The sequence below is a fragment of the Leptomonas pyrrhocoris genome (genome assembly GCF_001293395.1).
Source record: "Leptomonas pyrrhocoris isolate H10 chromosome Unknown, whole genome shotgun sequence".
In the NCBI taxonomy this organism is placed as follows: Eukaryota; Euglenozoa; class Kinetoplastea; order Trypanosomatida; family Trypanosomatidae; genus Leptomonas; species Leptomonas pyrrhocoris.
In genome coordinates this window covers 200464-214797 of record NW_015438371.1, presented here as the reverse complement: position 1 = coordinate 214797, position 14334 = coordinate 200464, and the positions used below count along the sequence as shown (strand labels likewise).

The window sequence follows — 14334 nt, the reverse complement described above, 5'->3', positions numbered from 1 at the left end:
GCCCCCTTTCGTATCTCTCCCGCCCCGTTTCTTTGCCTCCGTCTCGCCGACCATCAGACCTACGTTGCTCCCGTGTTTTTTTTATTGCGTTTTTTCTCCTTGTGTGCTCTGCTCTCAAACGGAGACATCGACGTGCGACATCAGCAGCGACAGCACACAGATCAGACAGACATCTAATCCAGACAATTCTCACCGGCAACTAACTCTCTTTCCTTCGCCACACCTCCAGAAACACGAACCACACACACAGACACACACCTGCAAAAAATAAAAAAGGAGAAATGCTGCGTTCTCGCTGCGCTTTGTGCGGCGTCCAACGTGGTGTCGCACCGCACGTTTTTCTCACCGGTTCGTCGGCGCGGTGGCTGCGCGCCTCTCGCGTGCTCCTCAGCGCCGCTTCCACGCCCCCCGGCGTTCACCCCGCCCTGGCACGGCGCGCCGTCGAGAACAAAGCGCCGTCAGCCAAGCACAGACAGAAGACACCGACAACGCCGGAAGAACCGCTTTCGAGGCCCCGCACACACGAGAACGTCTTCGCGCATCAGGCGACGGCGGCGCTGAATTCTCTTTTTGCCAGGCCGCACTCATCAGCCTCGACCGCACCACTCGACGGCGCGGCGGAGACGATCGATGTCGCAGAGAGCTGTGCAGCAGCTGCAGAAGCAGCAGTGCAGAAGACGGTGGCAACAACCACCGCAGCTGTCCGTGACGCGGCGCCGCACGACGAAGCGGCACCCGAGCTGCTCGTGTCGCATGGCGAGGAGGAGCTGCTGGAGGATCGTGCGCTACAAGCACTGGATATGACGAACCCCGAAGCGTATGCCACGACGACGTCGACGCACGACGCGCCTGCCGCTGCGACGGAGGGCGAGGAGGGTCAACGCAGCGCCCCGATACCGCGACAGAAGCTGCAGGCAGCAGAAGGCAACACCGCGACCCCGCTGCATTCGCCCAACATGCAGGATGGCAGCCGCGTCGCCGCGAAGGAGGCACTGCCCAATCTTCAGAGGCCCGTCAACCTGCAAGGAGCGCTTTATTTTGGCGAGATGGCGTCCATGTTGCAGGAGGCGGCCCACGATCGCCACTTCGTGTCTCCGGTCTGGAGCACCCAAGAGGCCTTCGAAGCGATTGGGTCCGCGGTCGAGGTGCCAGACGCCGAGGGCGTGGTGCTGCCCATCTCCTCGGCCCAGCAGATCTGCGTCTTCAACCTGGAGCAGACGTCGCTGGCCGATCGGTTCCGTGTGGCGACGGCGCTGGAGCTGCGGAAGTACGTGCACGACCGAAAGAGGTCGTCCGCCGCGCGCCCATCACCGTGCAGGCCGTTGACCATCGCAGGCAGTCCACTGTCGCGCGAGCGGGCCAACGCGCTCGCGAATTCGCCCACTTTCTTTCACTGGCAGGAGCAGTGTCCGTATTGGGTTTCCATAAATGACTTGCGCGTTCTCGACGCAGCTGTCCGACCAGAGATGGAGGACCAATACATCATGATGCCTCGTTTCGGCGTCAGCCCAAGCGGGTCGAGGGAAACCGACGGCGGCTGCAGTTCCTCTTCTTCCTCTTCGTTCGCGGCGGACAGCCGCACACTCCGTCGAAGCGAGGTGGATGAGGAGGACCGCATGTACAACCTCCTGCAGCTCCACGACGATGAGGGGCGGTTCTCGCGGCCGTTTGGGCACTCTGCAGAGAAGCTGTCGCGGTGCTACGGTATTCGCGGGACGCGCTACAGCCCCGCCACGACGTGGCTCATGTGGGAGTACTGCCAGCGCTACCACTTCCCCCTCTCCTCGGGCCGCATTGTGATGCTGACAGCGGAGCGTATTCAGAACATGGGCGGTACAGTGATACAAGAGGCACGATACCCCCTTCCGCAAGAGTCGAAGGCGCAGTCTCACGCTGACGAGGAGGCGAGGAGTAACACCGCCGCGGAGGACGGTGATGGTGTTGTGCCCCCGCCCTTCACGATGCTCATACACGGCGAGGTGGTGACGCTGTACAACGCGCTGCAGACCGACATCCCGAATGCTATCTTTCAATACGTGGAGCGGCAACTCGAAGATCGATTTAAATTCAGTTTTGCGAAGATGGACAACAACTTCTTCCGACCTGAACACGAGGCAGCGGGACAGAGAAAATACTAATAGGGCCCTGTTGCCAAAGGACAAGACACATTCAAGTGTAGTGGTCGATTTGTGTTTGGCTGCACGCGCTGGCACATGACGGCAAGCAGAACTCGTGTCTTCTCGCAGCGTACTGTGATGGAGAGCGCTTCCCTTTTTCTTTTGGTTCCATTTGTTATATATATATATATATATATTTGCTCATACTTTTCCAGTTTTCCCGAAGCTGGAGCGCTTTCGATTGGTATTGATTCAGAATTATTGCTTTAGGCGCTCCCTCCGTTTTCCCCCATTTACCCCAAACGCTCAGAGGACAATCCGCTACGCCCTTCTTTTGTCTTTCCTCCTCAAGATACGATGTTGCACGGCGGCTGTTATTTTTTGTTCCGTGTTCGTCGTGTAGTATATATGTAAGTGTTTTCTGCTTTGATCGGTTTTCTCTTTTTTTCCCTTTGTAACGTCGAACCAAGGCCGCACAGGCATGGCGGTCGTTCTGAGGCTTGCTTGGAGTACGATGAGAAGGGGGTGGCGTGAAGGCGCGCTTTAAACCCTTCTTTTGCCGAAAGGAAAAGAAAGAGGATCATTGCGCTCTCTCTCGTACGCAAAGAAACGGCGCCGCTGCTCTTCTTCGTTTCTCTTCTGCTTCTTTCCTCTAACGCGCTTCTCGCCGATTTGCAAACACACCAGCCGCCTCCCTTTTTTCTTCTTCTTATTTATTTAAAAATTGAGTTGGATGGCGGAACGCTTCAAAGAACAACAACGAAAAAAATCCCTCCTCAGAATTGGAGAGTTTTTGTCGTGCTTTTTGCGCCGCCTTTTGTCTTCCCTTTTTTCTCTCTCTTTGTCATCCTTTAAACCAGATTGCGTACACGGTCCCTTCACACCTTTGTAAGCTCCTCTCATCGTTTCAAGAAACAGAAAAAGTTGCTTTTTTAATAGTTGTATTCTAGTACACGTTGTGCCGGAGGGCCTGGCGTGTCAGCCTCCCTCACCGGGAAGTTCTGTCTCTTGAGGAAACGGTGAAGCTGCTTCTCCCGTCCCCAGCGCAGCTGCAGGAACTGCCTGTGCTTCACCGTGGCTTTTACGCCGTGAAGGCAGGACCGGGTCAGCAACGGAGGATAATGGAGAGAAGAGCGCGCCGCTTCTGCCCTTCAAACTTCTGCCGGTCCATCTTCGTGCCGGCGGGAAAAAAATATAGTAAAAAATAGACGACTGTGGCCTATCAACCGGCACACCTTATCCACCTGAAATCCAACTTTCTGCTCATCATTTCTCTTCTTCTCTCTCGGTGCGCGTGTGTATCGGGAACTGCTGGAGAGCCCGACGAGGATAATAATAGCAGAAAAGAACCCAAACGGGCTGCTCGGATATCTTCGCCGGCGCGAGGGGCATAAGGCGGGAAACGACGACGTTATTCTTGTTTTTCTTTCTTTCTCGTTTCTCTCCCTCTTCACGACTCCCGGCCCTGACGAGCGGCGCAGCACGTGGAAAAGGCCGCGCGGTGGTTCATCACATCCACACAGCAGCGTACATGTGAACACGTACACACACAAACCCAAGCACTCCAGCAAGGGAACATAGAAGCACGCTCCACTTTTTTTTTTGCAAATTCTTCGTCATCATACATTAGAAAGCCATTCTCGTTTTGTAAACCGTCTCTCTCGCTTTGTCGGAACTGCGTGACACGAGGAGCCTGCGCCATTCATACACACACACACACACGAAGGAAAGCACATCTACCACATATTCGGTACAATATTATAAGGAAAGAAATGCAAGCGGTATCCGGCAATGCTAACCCAGCGCAGCCAAATGCCGGTGCTGCTGGTGCGGCCCATGGGAGTAGTCCCGCCACTCCTACAAGCCCCAACGTTGCCGCCCTCCAAGCCGAGGTGCACCAACTCCTCGAGCGACTCAACATCAGCAACGAGTGGAACATGCGGCTGAACCAGCAAATTAGCGAGCTCACCCAGCTGCCGCCGGGTGACGTGCAGCAGATGCGACAGCGGATGCTTGACCCCGATATCGCCATCCCCTTGCTTCAGTGCTACGACGCCGTTATTCAGGAGAAGACCGAGGAGGTGGATCAGCTGCGGAAGGAGAAGGCGGAGCTGCAAGGCCAGCTGGACGCGTTTAATCGGGATCAGCTGGACGTGGCGAATGCGGTGCGCATGGCCGAGGACCTCGTCAAGAGCGTGCAGGGCAAGTCCTCCGACGAGGTGCAGCGCTACGTGACGGCGGTGAGGGAGCTGCAGGAGGAAACTGTCCGTCTGCGCCTGGAGGTGACGCGCGCCCTCGACGCGGAGAACGCAGCGAAGCAAAGCGCCCTCCACGCCAGCGAGGCGGCCTCATCGCTCCAAAAGGCTCTCGAGGCGGCAAAGCAAGAGGCAGCAAAGGCGCAGGAGGCGCTGCAGGTCGCCGAGCGCAGGGGGAGGCAGCACGCACAGCAGGCAGGCGAGGACCAGATGGGCCTCGCCGTGCAGCAGGTGCAGCAGCAGCTGCTTCAGCAAGAAAACGCGGACAAGTCGCAAGAACTAGAGCGATTGCGGGCGAAGATGGTGCAGGCGTTGCGGCAGACAAGCGACAATCACGCGGCACACCTGCGCATTGTGGAGGAGCGCCATCGCATGGTGCTGGAGGACCTGCGCAGCGTGAACCGCACGCAGGAGTTGGAGCTGCTGAAGCTGCGCGCGCAGCTCGCACGGTGGGACCCGGCGAACCCGTCGAACCTGAGCCTGTCTGGTCACGGTAGTGGGACTGGGGGCTCCGTCCGAATGCAGAGCACCGCGGAGCTGCTCGAGGCACAGACTCGACAGGCACGCGAGATGGAGGTAAAGCGGCTGTACGGTGAAGTCTCGGCTCTGCAGCTGCAACGCGATGACGCACTGCGGCAATACGAGCAGCTCACGTCTCGCCTGCAGCGTGACCGCGATCAGCAGCTCGTGGAGGCGCAGCGACAGGTGCAGACGGCGCAGCGCAGCCTGGCCGACGTGCGCGTGCGGTGCGAGGAGTTGGAGGCAGCGAAGTCGACGCAGGACGCGTCGCTGCGCCAGACACGGGAGGAGCTGCGCCGGGCACAGCAGGAGGCTCAGCAGACCCGCCTTAGTTTCGACAGTCAGACGCGAAAGCTGGCATCACTGCAGCAGCAGCTGGCCGACGCCACGGTTCGCGTGACGGCAGCAGAGGAGGAGCGGAAGAGCGCCGTCGAACAGGAACAGCGACGCACGGCCGACCTGGAGGCGAGCGTCGCACAGGCGCTGCAGGACGTTCAGGCTGCCCGAGAAGAGGCCTACGCAGAGGTGGCGGAGGTGCAGCGCAAATATGTACAGTTGCAGGACCGTTACCAACAGGCCCAGGATCAGCTACGGGTGCGGCAGCAGGCTCTGGACGCGAAGGAGCGGGCGTGCGGCATCGCCGAGCTGCAGCTCGGACGGCTGGAGGAAGGGCTAGAGGCACACAAGCGGCAGCTTGTTGAGGGCGATCGCCGCATCCAGCAGCTGGAAGCGCTGCTCGGCGAGGCGCGTCAGCAGCAGCGTAGCTCGTGCATCTCGCTGGAGCAGTTCAAAATTCAAAACACGCAACTGACGCGTGCGCGCGACCAATTAGCCGAGCTGCTGCAAGCCAGATCGTTTTGACAAGAGCTGCCGGAAGGGGCACAGCGGCTGCTCCAGCACCCACCCACTCGGAGAAAGGTGTCCGAATGGGCACGCGATAGAGGCACGGGAGGCACACGGACAGTGGTGCTGACCTCAACATACACATATATATGGTTCAATAATTCGTCTCTCCTTCGCTACCTTCGTGGCCCCCCTTTTTTGTTGCTGTTGTTGAGGAACGGACGCCGTTTGCAATAGATTCTCGTGCCGATCGCACGTACGATACTATAGACTGTGGTCAAACAAACAGAGTAGCTACCCTATCGTACCGTAACGGAGAAGCAACGACAAAGGAAAAAAAAAGAGCTCGGCGCGTGATCGCGGCTGGTCTGCTGAGATCCTCTTCATGTAGGAGGGGGGCTTCAACGGTGGAGAACACCCACTGAAAGGACACCGTTCCTACTCTTACACGCCGGCATCGTTATTTAATTTGTTTGTTCCCTCTTCTGCGTTCGCACGGCTGGGAGGCTCAGAGGGGCGCCTCTTCTTTCCTCTTCTTGCTGGGGTGCGAAGTTCAGCACATTTCTTATTTCCTGCATGCCCTTTCGTGTAGCGCGTTGTCCCGAAAGCACCTCCGCAAATTTTTCTTCTCTCTCATTCTCTCAAGAAGAAGGAAAAAGAAAGGCCGTAACGAATCTCACTGCTGTTCGTGAGCAGCTCCGTAGTGCCTCGAGAACATCATCATCATCAGCAGCAGCAACAACACACACACACACACACACGACCCACATCGTCGCATCTAATAACACGAGCGAAGTTTCACGGGAAAAAACGAACGCCGGTCTTCTCTTGTGTGTTTTCTTTGCTTTGTGGGAAAATGGACTATTCGACCGCAACTTCGTCCTCCGCACCGGTGACGTCCCCTTGCACTTCCACCTCTTCCCCAAACACCAGGCCTTCTGAGATGGAGGATGAGACACCACCAGCAGCAGCAGCAGCAGAACAATCTTCATCAACGACGCAGTACGTTCCATGCTCTATCACGGCGAATCAGTGGGACACGGTGGCGGTGTGGTCCTGGGACGTGCAAACCAAAGTGTGTGCCATTTGCAAAGGCAACCTCGCCGATCAGTGCATTAGCTGTCAGGCGCAGGGCCCGCAGGTTCACGCCACCACATCTGCGTCGGCCTCTTTCGCACCGGCGAGCGCGGGCACTGGAGCCGCAGCTTCTCTTTCTACTGCTGCTCGTGGACCAACCGCCGCCGCCGTCGTTGGAGGTAGTGGCAGCAGTCGTAGTAGTAGTAGCAGTGGCGCTCTCCACATTCGCCCAACGATGCCAGCGACCGCCTCAACAGGCCACCATGCGGGGAGCACCGCGAGCCCGGCGCACTCCACGCCCGCCACCCTGGCCGATCTGCATGATAAGTGTTGCGTGGCGTGGGGCACCTGCGGCCACGTCTTTCATTACCACTGCGTGTCGCGGTGGCTGCAGATGCGCTCCATGTGCCCCGTCTGCGGGGGCCCGTGGCAGCTGCACAAGATCACACTGAACGAGTGACCAGAGAGCGGGGTGTGCGTGTGCGTGTGTGTGTTTGCGGAGCGTGGCACTAGCGCCGCATGGAGAGCGCTCTGTTGTTCTTCTCCGTCCACGGTTGTCGTTCACGACTTTTCATGAGTCCCCGTTGCTCTCTCCTCCTGCCTTGCGGTTTTATCTGCCGGGGCCCGCTTTTTTTTTTCTGCCTCCGTCATGCACCAACGTGAAAGATTCTTGTGCATGTTAAATGGGCGAACATTTGCGGCAATGAAGTCGCAGCCGCGACGCCACACTCTCCGCGCTCTGTTGTTGCTGAGATGCCTTGTGGCGATGCAAGCAACCGATGTGTTCGTCGCGCACCTCTACTGAAAAAGCAAGGAGGGGGTGGGGTGGGGGTGGGAGCGCCTCCTTTCCTGTGCCGTCTCCTCCCCGAAACACACAAGCATACTTGCCCTCGATGACGACCTCTCTCCTTTCCATTTTTCTTCTTTATTTAAATTGGTTCTCTTCCTCCGCCTGCGACTACTTTGCGCACGACAGTACCACGCCCACGGAGCACATACACACGCACTGAGTGAGCAGCACCTGCATCTCACATCGGCAACCTATCTTTTCCCGAAAGAGGAGAACAGCTGCAGCAGCAGCAACAACAATTCATCGCTTCACCGCAGCATCCCTCCCCCCTTCCCCACAGCAGCAGCAATGTCGCAACCCGCCACGTCGAGCGGTGGGGTCGCCACGGACGGCGTTATCATCCCCATTGAAACGAAGTACATGTACATCACCGCCATGAGTGTGCCGCGGGAGACGATGATCATGAAGGACTCGTGCGCCGTCTGCAACGGCTCGCTCGGTCACCCCTGCGTGAATTGCAACTCCGTGCTCGACGACTGCCCGGTGGTGATTGGCGCCTGCCGGCACGCCTTTCATCAGCACTGCTTTGAGCGGTGGGAGAAGGCGCACGGCACCTGCCCAACCTGCCAGGAAGCGTGGCAGCAGGAGCGCATTATCCGGGCCGCGTAAAACACGCGTTCTTCGTTTTTCGATTTAGTCGCGTGCTTGTGTGGGGAGGTAAGGCTGTGAGGTGTGCCTTTACGTGCACTCGACGGCGGCAGCTGCAGGTCGACTTGTCTTGTGCTCCCTTACAGGCACTTCAAACTGCCTTCTCTTTTTTCTGTACTCCCGCCACGGCGTCAACGGCCCACCGACAGAGTGGTAGACGCCTGCTTTGGAAAGGTGACCTCCTTATGCATCCTGTTGACTTCGTTGTTTCGTTGCCTTCTTCGCCGGGTCGGCGGAACACACTCTTTTATCAGCTGGTTTCTTTCGTCTTCTGTTTTTTTCCCTTTTTTCCGAGTATTACTGTTGGCGCCGTCTTCGGAGTTTCGCTAGTCGCGTACGTGACGGCAGCTATTTCAAGCACACAAAACCACACAATACGAAACAAGTGAGAACACACGGGCACTGGCGCCTCTGATAGTTTGGATGACAGCGCAATCGGCTCCTTCCCTCCTGTACTTCTCACTTCGTTCCTTTATCGCCTCTCTCTCGCCTCCTCTTCTACAACCCGCACGTCTGTGAATGAAAAGGAAAAGCCTCCCCACGAGCAGCAGCCACTTCGGCTCGGTTTTGAAACGGATTAAAGTAGGCCTGCGCACCAGCAAAGGTTGCCTTCATCATCGTCCAGCGTTGTCGATTTAAGTCACACCAGCGAAGCGGTCGCCTTATTTCTCTGTTACGCCGTTAGCTTCAGCGTAAAAGAACAATAAAACAAGAAGAAGAAGAGAGGGCGAGAGAGTCATGCAACGTGATGATGGTGCCGCGCCCATTGTTGCCACAGCGGGGTTGCTGCTGGAGACATCGCTGGGGTCGTTGGTGATCGACATCATCGGCGCGGACTGCCCGGCCCTCTCCGCCAACTTCCTTAATTTGTGCCGCGCGGAGTTCTGGAACGGCGCGGTGGCGACGGAGGTCGTGCCGGACGTGGCCATCTTTTTCTCCTTGACAGCGGATCCGGTGTATTACGATCATCTTCGAAGTGCGCTCGAGCACCCCCGCCCTCCCAGCTCCGCCGCCCACAACGCACCATCTGGTGGAGCAAGGCGTCTTGTGCAGAGCTTCTGGTCTTTACTGCCGCGGCAAGCTGCGGACCCGACGGCAGTACAGTGCGATCCAACGTCTTCCCTCGCCAGTGTACGGCAGACGCTTCCCGGGACGGCGGCGCGCTCGGCTACCGCTTCTGCTTCTTCTGTCAACGACCCTGTGGAACAGCAGGACGACGCCCTCCAGCTCGCCATCCAACACGAAGTTCGACTGTGCAAGCGGCGCCGCTGCGTCGGTCTCTCGCTGAGCCACGCCGGCAACAAGAAGAACGAGAATAATAGTGCGCACCACGCAGATGTGTATCAGCCGCTCTTCGCCGCCGCCGCCTCCAGCGGTGCTACGTCGCCCTGTGCGGTGTGCGGCGCAGGTCGATTGCTCATCGACATCACCGCCCCCACCCTTCGCTTCGGGCTGACGCTGACAAACCGAACGATGGACTTCTTAGATAGCCAGTACGTCGTGATTGGTCACGTGAGGGAAGGCGAGGCCGTCCTGCAGCGTATGCGACGGACTCCCTTGAGCACCGGAGTAGCGACTACGACGTCTCACGCTCCGCCCAGCACCGCATCTGCAGCGGGAGTGTCGACCACCCAGGAGGCCGACGGCGACGACGCTGTGGTGGTGGTGGCCGGCCGGCCCGCCGCTGCGTGGCCGCGCCCCGTGCGTATCGTACGCATCAAGCGAGCTCGTGTGCTGCCCACCGCCGGCACCGATAGGTACATTTCCTCTCCCTCGGCGGCGTGGTCAGGGCTGTCCGCTGCGGGGAATGCGGCGGGTACAGCGGCCGAGACGCATCAGCGGCGGCAGCGTGTGGGTCAGGCGCTGCAGCAGGCGGGGTGCTTTGCCTACTGGGCATCCGCAGCGGCGGTGCGTGCGGCGCATCGGCGGCTTGTCGGGATCGTGCAGGCGTGCCTGGCGCAGGAGGGGTACTCGGCCGCCACACGGCCCACGACAGTCGCGGCGGCGACGGCGCTGCTGCGGAGCGACAGCAGCGGCTCTGCAGGCGGCCCACGTTCCTCCTCCCCCTCAAAGCCGTTCGTGGTTCTGCAGCGCAGCAATTCTGTCTCGGTGAAGACTCCGCTCGACGCCAACGATGAGGCGGACTCGCTCGAGCTGACCTACAACCCGCACTACGCCGGCGCGTACCTCAGCTCCGAGGAGGAGGATGACGTATATGACGATACTCTCCGTGGGACCAACGCACCCTTCGCCAACACGCGCAGCCTCTCCGCGAAGCAGCTGGAAGAGCGCCGCCGGCTCTTCATGCAGCAGCACCAAGAGAAGGCGAACGAGACGTTGTCGCTGATGCTGAACGTGCTGAACGGTGTGGCCGACCCACGGGGTGATATGCGGCCCCCCGAGAACGTCCTCTTCGTGTGCAAGCTAAACCCGGTCACCACGGGGGAGGGACTTGAGATGTGCTTCGCCCAGTTCGGCCGGGTCGTGTCTGCTGAGGTGATCTACGATGCCACAACGAAGCAGTCTCTGTGCTACGGCTTTGTGGAGTTCGAGACGGTGGAAGCGTGCTTTCGGGCGTTTCAGAAGATGGAGAAGGCTCTCATTGACGACTGCCGCATCCACGTGGATTTCTCGCAGTCGGTGTCGAAGCTGTGGGCGCAGCGGCAGCGTGAGCTGCGCAAACGTCCTCGACCGGAGGAACGTTAGATGGTCGCGGACCTCTACCTCTACAGATACAAATGGAGCAGCAAAACACGGGAGCAACAGAGTATCTAAAGAGAGAGAGAGGGAATCACATGCACACGACTTTCGGTTATTACAATGGCGTTGCTGCTTCGAGCAGAGGAAAAAAAAATGGCGTTAAAAGAAAGGGAAAACGAAACCGTGCCTCTGGTGCGTGTCGTGGTGGAGAAGCAGCAGCGGAAAGGGCCGCGTCCGTGTTGTTCGGAAGCTCCAAGTGCTGGCCTCTCGTTCTTTTGCGATAGATTTCGTTTTGAGACGCTCCGCATACGAACTCGCGGACGCGCACACACTGAGAAAGAGAAGGCTCCTCCCCTTCACAGCAGACTCTCTTTCCTTTCTCTCGCTTGGTCTTTTCTTCTTTTTTTTTTTGGGGTATTCAAATGCGATGGTCCGCTGCACTGCGCACTACCCGCGCTCTTTTTTCGGTAGACGAACGCTTTACCCATCAGAAGAGAAGAATGCCGGAGGCGCTGACGTGTGCGCTATCGGTGCGTGTTCGCGGGTAAGTCCAACGCCACAATTTTCTTCTTCACATCGGCCATTCTGCTTTTCTTCTTCTCCCATTCAGGCAGCGCGCATGTCAGATACCTTTGCGGAGATTACGCCTTCGGTGGCGGCGGACAACAGCCAGGAAGCGCTGCGAGAGGAGGTGCTCCGCCGAATGGAGATTTACGTGCTGGAGCTGCTGTATAACGCACTGCCTCCTCCCTGTGCGGCAGCAGGAGAAACGGGTGTGGTGGACGGATTCACGGCAACGACGCAACCGTCGGCGCAGACGACACCAAAAATAGAGAACCCAAACGGTCAGAAGACGACAATTCAGAGAAGCTCATCAAACCCGTTGCTGTTGCCGCTGATGAGCTCAAAGCCCCTCCGTCTACGGACGTTGCACACCACCCGACGCCATCTCCTCCTCCTTCGCCTCCTCTACTTCAACGTGAAGCAGCGGACCGTGCAAACCCACCGCGATGTGTACTACCACCTCGTGCGGGAGCTGCCCTCGCAGAGTACGGTGAATCACACGGTGCAACAGCTGGCGCGGGTGCTGCGGGTGCCGCGTCAGCTGATGGGCGTGATGGCGGGCGGGCGCGGATACATTGCCGGCGCGATCTGCTACCGCGGCACCAGCTTAGAAGGAGCTGCGCTCGCACGAGAGGGGATGCCGCTGCCGTTGGTAGAGGCGGAGTGGAGGGTGTCGTGTGTCGAGCAGGAGGAATACGCGGTGGAAAGGGAGGAGGAAGAGTTGGACGCGGAACACGTGGCGTGCGCTACCTTGTCAACTCCACTGCGTGGCTTTCGTGCAGAGTCCGCCGCGGCTCGTGCACCCACGCTGGCAGATGAGGGGCCTCCACTTGCGTCTCCTTCCTCCTACACCGCAGGGTTTCAGATCAAGTCCAACGTACGCTTCATTCTGGTGGTTGAGAAGCACGCCGTCTTCGTGCATCTTCTTCGTTCCGGTCTCCCTCGACTCGTGCCCTGTGTACTGCTCACCGCACAGGGCTTCCCGACCCACGCGGCCCATCGCCTGCTCGCCAACCTGCACGCTGCCGTGCCACAGGCGGTAGTGATCGGGTTGGTGGATTACAACCCGTATGGACTGGCGATCTTAAGTGCCTATCGCTGGCCCTCCACCGGCGTTAAAGGTCCCGCGTCTTTCGCAGACACAGAGGAGTCGCCGTCGGAGGCGCTGATCCGCGGCGCGATGCCCGAAAACCGCTTTTGCGCCGTGGCGTCCCTGCGCTGGTTCGCCGTGCGGGCCGTGCATCTGCGCCGCGTAGAAAGCAGCACGGAGCCGCCGCAGCAGACGAGGGATAGCACGGGGTCGCGTACGCGTCGCCGCGGTACTCAGAGTCGGAACGAAGCTCCGACAGAAGCGGCACTGGAACCAGCTGAGACGCACCCCGATGCCATGAGTTTGAAGAAGCAAGGCGATTCCTCTCTTGCAGCAGACCGTCTACGTACGCGACGCGATGTTCGCCTAGCCACCGGCTGCCTCTCGGGCCTAGCGTCCCAACACCGCCAAAGTGGAAAGAATAGCAGAGAGGGCGGCACACTTCCCCAATCAGTGCGCATCGCCTCATCGCTTTCCACTGTCGCCGCAGGAGTGACGGCGTCGAGCATCATCAGAGGAGTTCGAACACGGCCACCATTGCCACCACCCCTGCAGCCTTTCACACCGCGCGACACCGCCGTGCTGAGCAGCATCATAGCGCAACTCGAGGCACGACTGCGCAGCGCATCGTCCACAGCTAACGTGCTCGGCCCGCCCACTGAAGTCGCAGCAGAAAACACACATGCAGTGAAGAGGATAAAGAGGAGTCATCGACAATCGCAGAGAAACGAAGCTGAGGGAAGCGACACCCCAGCGGACAGCCCTTTCGCTATCTTTCCGCCGGATGACGCCGAGGTCGCGTCGATATCCGCGTGGCTGCGAGAGGCGAAAGAAATGCGCGCCCGTGCAGCAAAGTGCGAATTGGAAGTCCTCTACACGCATCCGTTTGCCTCCCTGTTTGGCGGCGCCTCCGTGGCGACGAGCACGGCGAGCACCTTCTCTTCCCCAGCTACCCAACACAGGGAAGGAGCTGCAACGAGACCAGCCGCTGCAACGTCCGGCTTTGCCGTGTGGGTTGCGCAGCAGCTTCTGCGGGGCCAGTACATTTGAACTGTTAGAGGCGTTTTATTATTTTTATTATTGTTATTTCTTTTACCGGTGTTGCAGCCGCAAAGCACAACGGCGAGGGAGGGAAGTTGGAGAGGGCGGGCGGCGGCGAGATGAATTTCTCGTGGAGCTGCTCAGGGATCAGAAGGTCCCCACATCTGCTATTTCAAGTTTTTTTTTCATAACAGAAGGAAAAGAAAGTGTACATCGAGAATGGAATAGAAAGAAGACAGCTATGGATAGCGTGGGGAGCGCAGGAATGAGGAATGCGGTACGCTCACCGCTTTTTGAGTCTCACTCGTTTGAAGAAAGCAACGAAGCATATTGAGCGTGTGCGTGTCCTTAATGGCGAGACTTTTGGTGCTGACCGAAGCCGTTTCTTCTTGCGTGGTGCTCCGGTCAAGACAGCAGAACTGTGGAGTCCTTGGGCGCAGAAGTCGTCACGTCTCTCTTGCTGATTCTCTGTCGTCTTGATTGTTTTCTCCCTTTCTCTCCACCTTCTTTGTTTGGGCTATGACGCTGTTCCTCCTCCATAACAGCTACATTACTGCTATTACACACACACACACACATATATATATATGTATGTAAGCGACAGTAGCGCTTAATGACCGTTGCGCATAT

General features: G+C 58.4%; 6 protein-coding genes across 11 annotated transcripts; all 6 read left to right on the top strand.

Annotated features, from left to right (window-relative positions):
• Nucleotides 1-56: 56 nt before the first annotated feature.
• ABB37_06665 (putative mitochondrial hypothetical protein) lies at nucleotides 57-2138 on the top strand (the record flags this gene model as incomplete). Its single annotated transcript, XM_015805014.1, has 1 exon — nucleotides 57-2138. The coding sequence occupies exon 1, from the start codon at nucleotides 282-284 to the stop codon at nucleotides 2136-2138; it is 1857 nt and encodes a 618-aa protein (XP_015656307.1). The 5' UTR covers nucleotides 57-281.
• A 1295-nt stretch (nucleotides 2139-3433) lies between these two features.
• ABB37_06664 (hypothetical protein) lies at nucleotides 3434-5752 on the top strand (the record flags this gene model as incomplete). 4 transcript variants are annotated; one of them, XM_015805013.1, is made up of 1 exon in its annotated part: nucleotides 3434-5752. In XM_015805013.1, exon 1 carries the CDS (start codon nucleotides 3890-3892, stop codon nucleotides 5750-5752), a length of 1863 nt encoding a protein of 620 aa, XP_015656306.1. In that variant the 5' UTR covers nucleotides 3434-3889. The 4 variants fall into 4 exon arrangements, with proteins under 4 accessions (XP_015656306.1, XP_015656305.1, XP_015656304.1 ...); XM_015805012.1 differs by having other exon boundaries at nucleotides 3436-5752; XM_015805011.1 differs by having other exon boundaries at nucleotides 3456-5752.
• A 627-nt stretch (nucleotides 5753-6379) lies between these two features.
• Nucleotides 6380-7271, top strand: ABB37_06663 (unspecified product; the record flags this gene model as incomplete). Of its 3 annotated transcripts, none has more annotated exons than XM_015805009.1 (1): nucleotides 6380-7271. In XM_015805009.1, the coding sequence occupies exon 1, from the start codon at nucleotides 6591-6593 to the stop codon at nucleotides 7269-7271; it is 681 nt and encodes a 226-aa protein (XP_015656302.1). In that variant the 5' UTR covers nucleotides 6380-6590. The 3 variants fall into 3 exon arrangements, with proteins under 3 accessions (XP_015656302.1, XP_015656301.1, XP_015656300.1); XM_015805008.1 differs by having other exon boundaries at nucleotides 6383-7271; XM_015805007.1 differs by having other exon boundaries at nucleotides 6393-7271.
• Nucleotides 7272-7786: 515 nt separating this feature from the next.
• Nucleotides 7787-8270, top strand: ABB37_06662 (hypothetical protein; the record flags this gene model as incomplete). The annotated part of the gene is made up of 1 exon (XM_015805006.1): nucleotides 7787-8270. The coding sequence occupies exon 1, from the start codon at nucleotides 7950-7952 to the stop codon at nucleotides 8268-8270; it is 321 nt and encodes a 106-aa protein (XP_015656299.1). The 5' UTR covers nucleotides 7787-7949.
• A 565-nt stretch (nucleotides 8271-8835) lies between these two features.
• ABB37_06661 (hypothetical protein) lies at nucleotides 8836-11015 on the top strand (the record flags this gene model as incomplete). Its single annotated transcript, XM_015805005.1, has 1 exon — nucleotides 8836-11015. Exon 1 carries the CDS (start codon nucleotides 9048-9050, stop codon nucleotides 11013-11015), a length of 1968 nt encoding a protein of 655 aa, XP_015656298.1. The 5' UTR covers nucleotides 8836-9047.
• Nucleotides 11016-11479: 464 nt separating this feature from the next.
• Nucleotides 11480-13713, top strand: ABB37_06660 (meiotic recombination protein Spo11; the record flags this gene model as incomplete). The annotated part of the gene is made up of 1 exon (XM_015805004.1): nucleotides 11480-13713. The coding sequence occupies exon 1, from the start codon at nucleotides 11629-11631 to the stop codon at nucleotides 13711-13713; it is 2085 nt and encodes a 694-aa protein (XP_015656297.1). The 5' UTR covers nucleotides 11480-11628.
• Nucleotides 13714-14334: the final 621 nt, after the last annotated feature.